At 44.0% G+C, this 12,182-nt stretch overlaps 2 protein-coding genes across 13 annotated transcripts in view; one reads left to right on the forward strand and one right to left on the reverse strand.

Moving 5' to 3' along the window:
• Window positions 1-363: 363 nt before the first annotated feature.
• On the forward strand, window positions 364-4,495 carry ckba (creatine kinase, brain a). Its single transcript, XM_030044212.1, has 8 exons — window positions 364-519; window positions 916-1,117; window positions 1,914-2,068; window positions 2,149-2,281; window positions 2,748-2,919; window positions 3,451-3,574; window positions 3,676-3,865; window positions 4,143-4,495. Exons 2-8 carry the CDS (start codon window positions 925-927, stop codon window positions 4,319-4,321), a joined length of 1,146 nt encoding a protein of 381 aa, XP_029900072.1. The 5' UTR covers window positions 364-519; window positions 916-924; the 3' UTR covers window positions 4,322-4,495.
• A 1,039-nt stretch (window positions 4,496-5,534) lies between these two features.
• Window positions 5,535-12,182, reverse strand: part of mark3a (MAP/microtubule affinity-regulating kinase 3a) — a 48,329-nt gene continuing 41,681 nt past the window's right edge. For 2 of the 12 annotated variants that reach the window (XM_030081822.1, XM_030081823.1), the window contains exons 16-18: window positions 11,684-11,710; window positions 6,914-6,958; window positions 6,016-6,361 (exon numbers count right to left, since the gene is read on the reverse strand). In XM_030081822.1, the coding sequence (XP_029937682.1) occupies window positions 6,016-6,361; window positions 6,914-6,958; window positions 11,684-11,710 (418 nt within the window). The other 10 variants (XM_030081828.1, XM_030081826.1, XM_030081830.1 and 7 more) reach the window with 8 other exon arrangements.

Raw genomic sequence — 12,182 nt, forward strand, 5'->3', positions numbered from 1 at the left:
TCCAATTTGAACATTTTTATGGAATTCTGAAACCGTTTAAACCTTATGAATAATTTTGAAAGAAGTTTCTTTAACCTTTTGGGAAGATGTTTTGGTGTCAGGCTCCAGATGTTGACGTATGGACTCCTGAAGGCTATTTCCAGGCTCATTTTAATAAAAGCACAGAGGAATTAAAATGTTACAGCTCTCAGGAACAATACATTAACCCTAACATGAGCAACAATTATTATTTTATCCCGACTGATTACTTTAAAAACATCACAGGAGTACAATCTTTGCCTGTGGAAGAAATCTCCGATTCACACAGATAGAAGCCAAGTCGACCCATCCAATTGAATGAATGGACTACAAATACCGACCAATGGGAAGCGAGATCGCCTACTATAAAGTAGATCTCCAGCCAGCAGGCTGAACGGAGAGCTTGAACGCTGTTGGACACTGAGCTCCTCGGCCGGAAAAATAGGGATCTTTGTGTCTTCCGCTAGTAGTAGTAGTAGTCCTCAAATCCGACGACAGCAGGTAGGATACTGTTTTTAAATGCATTTTTTTCTGCACACGATCGGGATTTACTCTGTTGAAATGATTTGTCTGTGCAGAAGTGGCTTTATATCTCTGGCTTCACGAACAGGCCCGTTTTTACTGCAAGAATTCCTGTTGTTGGAGAATTTCCATCATTTTAATTTAATGTTCTAAAGCTGAGAAGTTAATATTTACTGTGATTTAGAAATGCACTCTGACGCAGCTTCTCAGGATCTGCCTGGGCACCGTTAGTTTACGGTCATTGGCTGGATATTCTATTGTTTATTTACAGCGTTTAAAGTCACTTCTGCTCTTCCAAAATCGGCCACAAACTCGCTTCATTTTCTTCGTTTGCTTCGTTGCTTTTCACCGTGCTTTCCTCCGTCCTCCGCCCAGGGAGCAGCCATGCCTTTCGGTAACACGCACAACCAGATGAAGATGAAATTCACCTCCGAGCAGGAGTACCCCGACCTCAGCAAACACAACAATCATATGGCCAAGATCCTGACTCCTGCTATGTACGAGCGGCTGAGGAGCAAACAGACACCCAGTGGATTTACTCTGGATGATGTCATTCAGACTGGGGTTGATAACCCAGGTAAAAACCCAAGCGGCTTTCAGCCAGCAAACCATCTGTTCTGCCTGATCGACCGCGTTTTAATGGCCAGAACAAGCGCTTTACTGCTTTATGTTCCCAGGGGGAACAAGGCTTTGCACTGTGACCTTGCCAGTGGGATAAACTGTTCCAACATTTAGCAACAGAAGGAGCTGAATCACTTAACCCATATCATCCTCCCCTAAATGGTCCTACATTACCAGCAATATTCTATGGCTTTACAGTAAATGGTAAAGATTACCACAGTTATGTAATGCATGCAGAGAAGAGACTAGCTACAGCAGCTGGTGAAGCCACTTTGACTATTTTATTAGATCTCTGCTACAGTTTGCTGCTGTAAACAAACTAATCGGGCAGAGCCCACAATGGCTGCATGGTTATTGCCTGGTAAATGGCCCTGCGCATTGACTCATGGCAGGTGGTTTGGCCTAACCTTGCAGAATGTCTCTGTTGTTTAGCACTGAAAGTATGGCCAAGCTGACACTGAAGAGGCTGTCAGCCGAGGATGAGTTCCCCGATCTCAGTCAGCACAACAACCACATGGCCAAGTTCTTAACCCTGGACATGTACAAGATGCTGCGGGAGCGGGCCACCCCCAATGGCTTCACCATAGATGGTGTCATTCAGACAGGGGTTGATAATCCTGGTACAGTAACAGACCCATCCTGAGACCTGATGAAATGCAGCACATTGACAAGAGTTAGTGAGGCTGTTAGGTTGTCCTTGTGATTTTTCCTACCCAGTGTCTGTTGTTTGACCCTGTTGTGACTCTGTCCAGGCCACCCCTTCATCATGACTGTGGGCTGCGTGGCCGGAGACGAAGAGACATACGAGGTCTTCAAAGAGCTGCTGGACCCTGTGATCGAGGACAGACACGGAGGATACAAACCCACAGACAAGCACAAGACCGACCTCAACCCAGACAACCTGAAGGTACTGCACTACTCAGCCCGGTCACAGTTACCTGCCTCAGCTGCTCTATGCATGTTAACATGACTGTCGCTCCTCCTCAGGGCGGCGACGACCTTGACCCCAACTACGTTCTGAGCTCCCGAGTCCGCACAGGCAGGAGCATCCGTGGCTTCAGCCTGCCACCCCACTGCAGCCGAGGAGAGAGGCGCGCCGTGGAGAAACTGTCCATTGAAGGTACACTGCCCACCAATAGAAGGAAATCTATTATTAATGGAAAAGTAGCTGCATTTCCTGTGTCGCTGCTTGAGTGTCTGACTAGTGGCCCTGCAGCTCTGTGCTGCTAAAGGAGCTGAATGAATCAGTTTGGTAATAAACAGCACTGAAATAACAAGTTGTGGCCTCAGACTACAGTGTTAAAATGAGCAAATGATTCAGAGCCCAAGTCCAACATAATGCTGTCTGTCTTTGTAGCAGAGGCTGCCCTCTAGTGGTAGCAGTAGCATATTGCAGGATTATAACATTTGCACATTCCCCAGTAAAGGTAAATTAGAATACAAAAGCTGAATGCACTATGTACCAGTGACTGCTGAAGAAACCCACAGGTTGTATATCTCTGTATCCTGTGGCTCTATGTCCCTTTTTTTAACTTAATTTGTGCCTTTTCTGGTTTATCCCCACCCCTCCCTTCTCTGGCCTGCAGCTTTGGCCTCCCTGACAGGAGATCTGAAGGGGAAGTACTACGCCCTGAAGAACATGACTGATGCTGAACAGCAGCAGCTAATCGATGACCACTTCCTGTTTGACAAACCAGTGTCTCCTCTGCTGCTGGCCTCTGGGATGGCCCGCGACTGGCCTGACGCCAGGGGCATCTGGTCAGATTTTTTTTTTTTTTATTTACATCACCTCACTCATCTGACACAGATCTGAGTTCCAGAGGTTGAAGCCATTTTTAGATCACATTGTTAGTATCTGGAATTCTGTCAAAAGACTCGGTTTTTTTTTTTTTTTTTTTTTAAATTTTTGAAAAGGTACAAGACTTATTAGGTGTACACTCAGTGGCCACTTTATCAGGTCCATCTGTCCAATCTAATGCAGTTCAATGCAACAGCTGCCATAAATTCTAACTTAAGAGTTGATAACGTTCAGTTTTTGTTGAGATTATCAGTGTGTAAATTTAATGTTTACTGTTGACTGTATTTTGCAGAGGTCTTGTACTGGGCTCCATTATATTGAGGTGTTTATACTTTTTTGTCCTCCCTATTTATATACATGAGGGAGAAACTCTGTGGCACAACAGTTGTGTTGGATTGTATTAGACTGCATGTGTGCCTAATAAAGTGGCCACTGAGTGCAAGTCTCCTGTTTTCTTGACGTCAACTCTTCAATTCTCTCTGCTACCAAAGGCACAATGACAACAAGACTTTCCTGGTCTGGGTGAATGAGGAAGACCACCTGCGTGTAATCTCCATGCAGAAGGGCGGCAACATGAAGGAAGTGTTCCACCGCTTCTGCACTGGCCTCACCAAGGTAAAACAAATCCCTCTCCTGTGGCATGGGACGGTCTGTTTTACCAAAATTACTTATGGTATAAGTGGTAGTGCTTTATTCTGACTACGTGCTCTTTGTAGATTGAGAGCCTGTTCAAGGACCGAGGCCATGCCTTCATGTGGAATGAGCACCTGGGCTACGTGCTGACCTGCCCCTCCAACCTGGGCACCGGCCTGCGAGGCGGAGTGCATGTCAAGCTGCCCAACATGAGCAAGCACCCCAAATTTGAGGAGATTCTCAAAAGGCTCAGGCTGCAGAAGCGTGGAACTGGTACGACCTAACCCTATAAATGTGCACCACCTGAAATTAAGAAATCCTCCACTGTGTGTTTGGACTTGTTTTTCTGTATTTAGCAAACTGGTTTTAGGGTGAAAATCTGAATCTGTACTTGTTAAGATAGTGTTAATGTAATGGCTGCAGATCATGTCAGCAAGCTCTGAGATCACTTTAACATCAGAACAAACTGAGACTCTAATTGCACTGAGCTTTAGGTCCGGTTGGAAACATTGAGCACTAGATGTAAACTGGGTTCAACTTCCTGTTTCAGGTGGTGTGGACACAGCTGCTGTTGGCGGTGTGTTTGACATTTCAAACGCAGACAGACTGGGCTTCTCTGAGGTGGAGCTGGTGCAGATGGTGGTGGATGGAGTAAAGCTGCTGGTGGAGATGGAGAAGAAGCTGGAGAAGGGCCAGTCCATTGATGACATGATGCCCGCACAGAAGTAAAACTGCTCCCCTGCTCTCCCTCCCCCTCCCCTCCCATCCCCTCTTTGTGTCTGAATGAATGTTTGACTCTGACCTGGAATGCACTCTGTATTTAAGAGCACTAATTCACACGGTTCTTGTTGTAAAGTGAGGGTGGATCTGACATTAAATAAACTGTTCAATGTGCAAGTCAAATCTGTGCAGTGCGATTGTTCAACTGAGTTTTCAGAAGTCATAAATGATGGCGGAATCTTCACAGGAACACCATCCACACCTGTTATGTTACATCTGGCTCAGCTTCCTGTTTTTCCTACCAGGTACAGCATGAGATGAAACTTGGGCAACCTGACGGTTACATCACAGCATGTTTTCTGTCAAATTCAGATACAAAACAGTTCAACAGCACAACCAGGACATTTGTAATGTTTTAACAGCAAAATGACAGTTAACCTCTGCTGTGGCTTTTAGCACTTTGTCTAACTCTGGTCAGTTCCACTGATGTACGGTTTCATGATATTAACAGTGTATGGAAACACAATGTAGATGAGATACTGGTAGGTAATTCAGCTAGTGCCACTGAATACACTGAACTGATACTATGAGGAGTATCTGGTCCCAAAAGCCAGTATTCCATTAGCCCAGCAGGTTAGCCCCCACCCAGCTGTTCCCCATGGGACAAAACAAGTGTTGAATATTACTAACTGTAAACAGAAGTCTGTCTTCTGTTCACTGTGATCTTTAGATGGAGTGATTTGTCACATGCACTGAAGCCATTTACAAACAGGGCAGTGAGATACTGACTTCAAGTGTTCTGATCCAAACTGCCTTTAATAGAAAAAGCAGCAGCATGATTACTGGACTCAAGCTTTCTAGGCTGCAGTACAAACTGACCTCATGGGTGGACAGCGCATTCACTCTTTAAGCTCCATGTACTGTGATGTAACACCGTATACAACCATTTTATGGAAATATTAGTTCAGCTCAGTCTGCAGCCTACATGTGTTATCATGTTAGCTAAGGAGTTCAGGTTTTACACTTAATTTGACTCCTTCACACCTTTAGGACAAGGGACTAAGCTTTTCTATAAAAGCAGAACTCATTTTACAATGTAACTGAATCTCCAAGTTATTTTTCATCTGCACACATATGCAGCAGTCCAGGTGTCTCCGAAGCACGATACATGTTTTCATCTTGAATGTGTCAGGACACAAATGAACAGCAGGAGACCGGCTCATCGAGTTGACAGACACTTTAATTGAGACATGAGTGAACCTCACCATGTGGGCATTTACATGGACTCCCCATCTCTACTTTTAAACGAAATACAAAAGAAAAAAAAATGAGTATTGCAGTGAAGCCGTCTTGAAAGTAAGATACATTATTTACACTGAAAACAAACGCTACGTTAATTTCTTTTTCTTTTTCCAGGAGAAAAACATGATGAAATAAATAAGACTAGAAATGCTCTTTGTCCACATTCACAGCATGACAAATCATATTCAACTCGTTAATGTCGACCCCGTACGGCCAGAATAGACTGAGATATTAGTAGGTAATTCAGTGATTATTGCCAAAAGCCTTACTCTATACATTTTTAATATTCAATACATACTCTGTATTTTGTTTAGAAAAAAGGAGACATTTGGAAACTGCTACTTGGATGATTGTACAGCTTAAATACTTCTAGATATATATATATTTTTTAACCCTTTTGTTCATAGCTTTAACTCGTTGGCAACTTTGGAAGCAATGTTTTTGAAAGCAATGGATGATCCGGATATCCTTTTGAACCTCACGCCGTTGAGGGAGAGGCGGGGCAGCTTGCAAACCTCCATCTCCCACTGCACGAGGTTCTCAGCGCGCCCGTCCCCGTGCACGCAAAGAAGCAGGAAACTCTCTTGCTGTTCGTAGTCGCAGTTGTTGGCGTCGAGCACCTTGCGAATCTCCCGCATGATATCACAAGGCTCCATGGAGCTGGTGGTCCTCATACTCCAAGTGAATCTGAGGGAGCGGGGTTTACTGTCTTTATTTTCCCCCTTTTGATCCCCAGGTACATGGCGACTGTCAGGACGAGAGAGAGAGCACAGAAAAACGGTTCAGCGTCACACACATGCTCGCTTTGCGTCGTCAGTTTGCTCATCACAAGGGTAGGAAATTTAACTTTTGGATTCAAAGATTCAGCAGCCACTTGAACAGATTTTTTTTTGGTACAGAAATAATACACTGCAAGAGTGCCACTAGAGCCAAAACGTGTCAATATTTAGCTGGTGGCTGATGTTTATTTCCCACCCAGGACACACACACTCCCATGCTGGATTCAAAGGTAGGTCGGGTATTAGGATGACATAAAAGTAAGTAAATAAATAAAAACATGCATTGCTAATAGAGGCACACACAAGTACAGCACCATGCAAAACATACACAAAAAAAAAAAAAAATAGGGCAAGGTTCAAAAATAAAATCTGTAAACCCCTACAACACGCTCAAACATCCGAGGAGAAACAAAGCAGGAGGAGGAGGAGGAGGAGGAGGAGCTCCCGTGGAGGTTGAGGCTGAACACAGACAACACTGACAGACTGAAGCCTACAGTCACACCGCGACAGGTAACCTCACCTTGAGCCCTCAAGTCTCCCGTTTCTCTCAAACTCGGTTGAGACTCTGAGGTGCATGAGAAGACGTTGCAGGGAGGGGAGAAAGAAGACAAAGATGTGGATTGTGCACTACAGGGGGAGTATTTGATATAAATCACAGTGAATTAAAGCCAATACTTGATGTACAGAAGAGGGAGAGGAGTGATACCGAGGTGCCACAACACAAGAGCCGCCACCAAAAGAAAGAAAATAAAACAGGGATGAAAAATGGAAGATTTCCTTCCATTATGATTGGTGGTGATGAAGGACATAAAAAAAGAAAAGTCAACAGAGATGATCAGTGGTGAATATTCACATTGTGATGATGTGATCCCAAACTAAAACCCAGAGCAGGCAGATAAAAATGAACCAGTCAACACCAAGCGAGATGGACAAGCTTTTCACGGCCTGGTGTGTGCGTGTGTGTGTGTGTGTATTGACCCAGGACAGCGGCGTGATGACAGATTTACCAGAGCCTACGCAAACCTCCAGATTCAATCAACGGCTACACAATTATTGACAGAAACATCAAAACTGCAACATCGACCACTGCAATTTATTAACTGCAAGAAGCAGGAATGTTTTTGTTGCCGTGCTGCTGCCCTGCTCCACAAGACAAGATGAACATCTTTCACTCTGAAGCAAACAGGAAGCGTCAGCATGTTCTTTTGACTGAATGTGTCCTCAGGTATTACTACTGATAGTGTAACTGTAATGCACAGAAAAGAAAAAAATCTGCAAAATGGTTATTCTGTCCATGTCACCCAGCCCGCCCCGGTGTCTCATGGTGATGGCACAGGCCACCAAGCCAGCTAGTGGGCACTTCAACAGGCTGATGTCAATGAAAAGCTGCCAGCAACAGGCGACGTGATGAAATTCAAGGTTTAAAAAACTATTCAGAACCAGTAATACTTTATTGATCCGAGGGGAAATTGGGTATTCAAATGTTTTCCAGGAGCAATGCTGAGGCAACTCTTTAGGGCTCTGTGAGCAACATGAACAAGTAGGTCCGCATGATACTGAAAATCTGCAAGAAACATTTTTATGAAATGTATGAGATGTTGCTGCTTAAGACGTTCTTTTTTTGTAATAATGTGCAAATTGTTATGGAAGCCTGAAACTGTTCTCAGCACCATAATACCTTGTTTAGGAGGTTATTTTGAGCCAGAACAATTACAGTCTCTTGCAGTTTGGAAACTGAAGTGATTCATATTGCAATATTTGAGTTTCATTTGCTACAGAACGGAGTGACTGGGGAAACTCAACTGTTCAGTCAGATTTCCACATCCCTGCTTTCCTAGTGATATAATTTTGTCTCATTAACAGTTTCAAACAAGTACAAAGACCGATGAGAGGTTGATTCCTGCCATTCAAGGACTCCCCGTTCACTACAATTTTTCCCTATAATACAAGGATAAACAAAGTGGTGTACAAGTCCACACGCAGCAGCTTTGTGCTCCCCTTTATGCACCATCTAAAGAAGTTGGACACATAATTTTGTTGTACCTGTATAACAAAACTTGAACCCAAATGCGTTGAGAACAGCTGCATCCGTCACTGGGATCAATGTTAAACTCAAGTTTTATGGAGTGTTTTGCTTGTTTGCGATTAATGCTATCTAAATAGCACCCAACCAATACAACAATTTGTAGCTTCAGAGCGTGACGCAGATGTAATCAGAGCTTTTCATACCTAAACTAGTCATACAACAGCAACACATCAACCAAATTCCTAACAGCACGAGTGCACACACACCGTTGTCCAAACAACTTCCTCCGTGAAGTAAAGGAAAAGTAACGTGTCTGCAGAGAGACAGATAGTGCTGGGTAGATTATATGAAACTAAGAGGTATTACATTAAAAAGCAGATAGAACTAAGTTTGTCTGACAGACGGGTCAGCAGCCGGTCACTGTGGGAGACTCCAGTCCCTGAATCACTAGCCAAACTCATTTTGGAGAGAAAAATAACATCTTGGGAATTAAAAAAAAAAAAAAAAAAAAAAAAAGAAGCAGATTAAAGACGAGCAGTGTCAAGCTCAGCGGGGCTAGCAGCTCATCTGACTGTGCTGTGTTTAGTGTGTCAGGCTCCCAGCATGCACTGCAGCCTGGAGTAGAGAAAACAGGACGGGTGGAGGAGGAAGTGACTCTGAGCTCACGGCAGGTCTGGGGTTCAGTGTTTTAAAGCATCAACAGCAGGAGGGGGAAGAGACAGGACTGACAGCGAATCCTGGGTGTGTGGAGGGAGGAAGGGCTCACGGGTGAACGTGTTAACACACACAAGAGGAAAGAGGTTCACTTCCTCCACATTTCACTGACACATAGTCCTCCGACTCTTGTCGGAGGGGAAGGGGAGGGGGGTGAGGAGTTAAAACAGTCCCTTACTCTAGATCTCCTTCTGTGACTTCCTACAACTCTCTATATCTTCTGCTCCTGAATCTGGAAGAAAAGGTGGAGTCTGAAAAAAGCGTGTAATTCTTAATGGATACATGACAAGAAAAGAGAGAGAACGAAAGAATATTTCATGTACGACATGAGTACAGGCCCAAACAGAAACAAAATGACAGGATGAGGAGAAGGAAGGCATGGGAGAGAGGCTGGCGGACACAAGACTTACTAAGGGTCTTTCCTCCCTGGGTGGAAGGGATGGCAGGCCCTGTTTTGGCTGTCTGCCGTTTGGACGGGTCAATACTGACCCTGGGTGGAGAGGAAGAGCAGCGAGAGGTCCAAGGTTAAAGGGCACAGAAAGGTTAGGAAGACACTTACACACACACAACGTGAAGAAAGGAGTGAGGGAGGAGCAGGAAGTGGTGAAACCTAGCTTCCAGAGAGAAGGAAAAATAAAATATGACAAAGCCATGACACTTGAACTGAAAAATCACAGGACGTGATGGTCGTTTCTTATCGTTCTTTGTTTTTTTAAGCAAAAATGAGAACCAACATAGAAATCAAAGTGCAGGAGGTGGGATGGAAGGACGGTGATGACATCAGAGTCGTCTGTCTGGAAATGATGAGCCACGAGGCTGTGCATGCTGTCGACGGTCTGCCAAGCAGCCACTAGATGGCACTGCTGAGCCTCAGGACGGGACCCTTCAAGGTCCAGAAAGCCTTTCTGGGAGGCCTCGCCGTGCGGTGCTTTGTCCTTGAGGGCTGAGTGTCGGCAGGCTGGGAAGCCAAACAACACGACACATGTGACAGTGGCTGGTAAGTTTGAGCAAACCAGTCGTTTAAAAGCTTCTGATCTGCTCCGAGGAAGCTTGCTGGCTACTAAAAACAAGAAAAGTCACCAACCACTTTCCAGGTTTGCGATGTTACAGGCTGCAGCCGGTGTACAAATAACTTGCCCTGACTACAGATCAGTGTCTCTTTCCTGAACTGAGCCCTGCAGAACTGACCCGCTGATCAGTTTCTGTGGAAAAGCCGCACCCGACTCCTTAAATAACACACAAGGTGACATGCAAACATACTGCTGAATGGCTGAATTTGCTTCTGGGGTGTCAAGACGATTCACAAAAGCTCCAGAGGTCATGATATCCAGCTCAAAACCACGGCAGAACACTACAAAATCAAGTTCAACAAGCCTTTCTACTGACTGAAATGTCTCTTTAAGTATACAAGATGCAATGCAAAGCACTAAGTCACAACAATGAAAACACAATTATCACCACTGGACAGGTCAACCAAGGACAGACTGGCAGGATAAAAAAAAATCCTAAGCAAACATGACAATCTAGGCTAAGCAGGAGCTGCATTTGTGTATTTCTTTTAGCTCTTTGTGACTCAAATGCTCTTTCTGTAATCCACAATAACATCACATCTGGGCTGCAAAGAGTTAAAAATCGGTTTATCTGTTCTTGTGCGACTGCAGCAAAGTAATATTTTACCATTAAAGAGCAATCTATAGCGTGTACTTCCAACAACAGAGCTCAATAGTTAACAATCACTGGTGGGAAACAGACCAGAGTCAATAGCAGCTGTAGAAGCAACCCCATGCATGCGTTTGGCGATTGATTAGTAGCAAGCTGTTTTGTTGTTGTTGGCTGTTGACAGACGGTGTTGGACTGATTGTTCCAGGAGGGTTGACTCTGCTTTCCCAATCAGCCTTTGTCCCACTCAAACCAACCACAGACACACTGGGTACATTTACACACACACTAAAAACCCCAAGCATTTTAAAAATCAATACTCCGCCATGTAAAAAAATCTTAGTCTGATTGTCTTAATCAGATTAAGTTCATAATCGGTGTATGCATAACCTGATCACAACACTTAGGATTTCACGCTGTTTTGTGCTTGTTAATTATGGCACATTTGTTTTCAGCAACTAATAGCGCACAGGGAAATGTGTTCTGTAAGCAAATCAACACAAAGAATTAAAAAACAAAAAAAAAAAAAATCTAAAATACAAAATGTTTCATCTTATATTGAGATGATGATGCCTTTTTCTTCTCCAAGTAAACCTGGCTGAGTAAATACATCCATGTTAACTGACACTTCAAATTGTGCATTAACTTCAACAATCTGAATCTAGTAATCTGAATGTGATAATCTGATTACAGTGAGCGGAGTATTGTGTGCATGTCAACGTACCCAGAGACAGTTTCTGCTAAGCGGTGTGTTAGTTAAAGCGTCAGCAGCCCCACGCGTTTTCAGAGTCCAGAGGAGTTTGAGTGAGTTTGTTTTGTTTGTTTTGTTGTTGTTGTTTTTTTTTTTTTTAGGTTAATTTGCACAGAGCGAAGGCAGTACAAAAGTCCTACCTTTTGGTAAACCTGAATGACATGTTTCTACAACAGAATCAGACAAAGAAACAGTGAAAATGGTGAAGGAGGGAGGAGTGAGGGGGCAGGGAAGTGGGTATGAGAAATCTGAATGAGTGAACGAAAATGGGGTGATTGGAATCAGCAACAGTGAAGGGGAAGATTCACAATAATCAAAACGATGTTGATTTCAATTCCTCATTTTAGATCAGTCATTACAGGACAGATGTCGTTAGCCTGGCTGCCTGCAGAACCTCCTGCTCCGAGGATGTTTCTGAATGTTACTGAATACGACTCGGGATTAGGGCTGTACCCGACTCGGCCTTTCAATACGACAAATAGACTTCTTTCCCCTCCTCCTCGGGATAAATGGTATCCATTTGGCTGCTTTCCTCAGCATTGGACAGTGAACAGTGAACGCTTCCATTTGGTAATGTGGGCATCGTCTTTATTTTGCGCACTTGCATGTGACGTGTTTTCATGTTTGTTACGGACAGAG

The sequence above is a fragment of the Myripristis murdjan genome, chromosome 22, assembly GCF_902150065.1.
Source record: "Myripristis murdjan chromosome 22, fMyrMur1.1, whole genome shotgun sequence".
Lineage (NCBI taxonomy): Eukaryota > Metazoa > Chordata > Actinopteri > Holocentriformes > Holocentridae > Myripristis > Myripristis murdjan.

What these genes read in the sequence shown, in the direction of transcription:
- ckba (XM_030044212.1), top strand. Translation starts at nt 925, where the DNA reads ATGCCTTTCGGTAACACGCACAACCAGATGAAGATGAAATTCACCTCC. An exon ending in TCTGCACTGGCCTCACCAAG is followed by an intron (nt 3,575 to 3,675) that starts GTAAAACAAATC and finishes TGCTCTTTGTAG; the next exon opens with ATTGAGAGCCTGTTCAAGGA. An exon ending in GCTGCAGAAGCGTGGAACTG is followed by an intron (nt 3,866 to 4,142) that starts GTACGACCTAAC and finishes TTCCTGTTTCAG; the next exon opens with GTGGTGTGGACACAGCTGCT.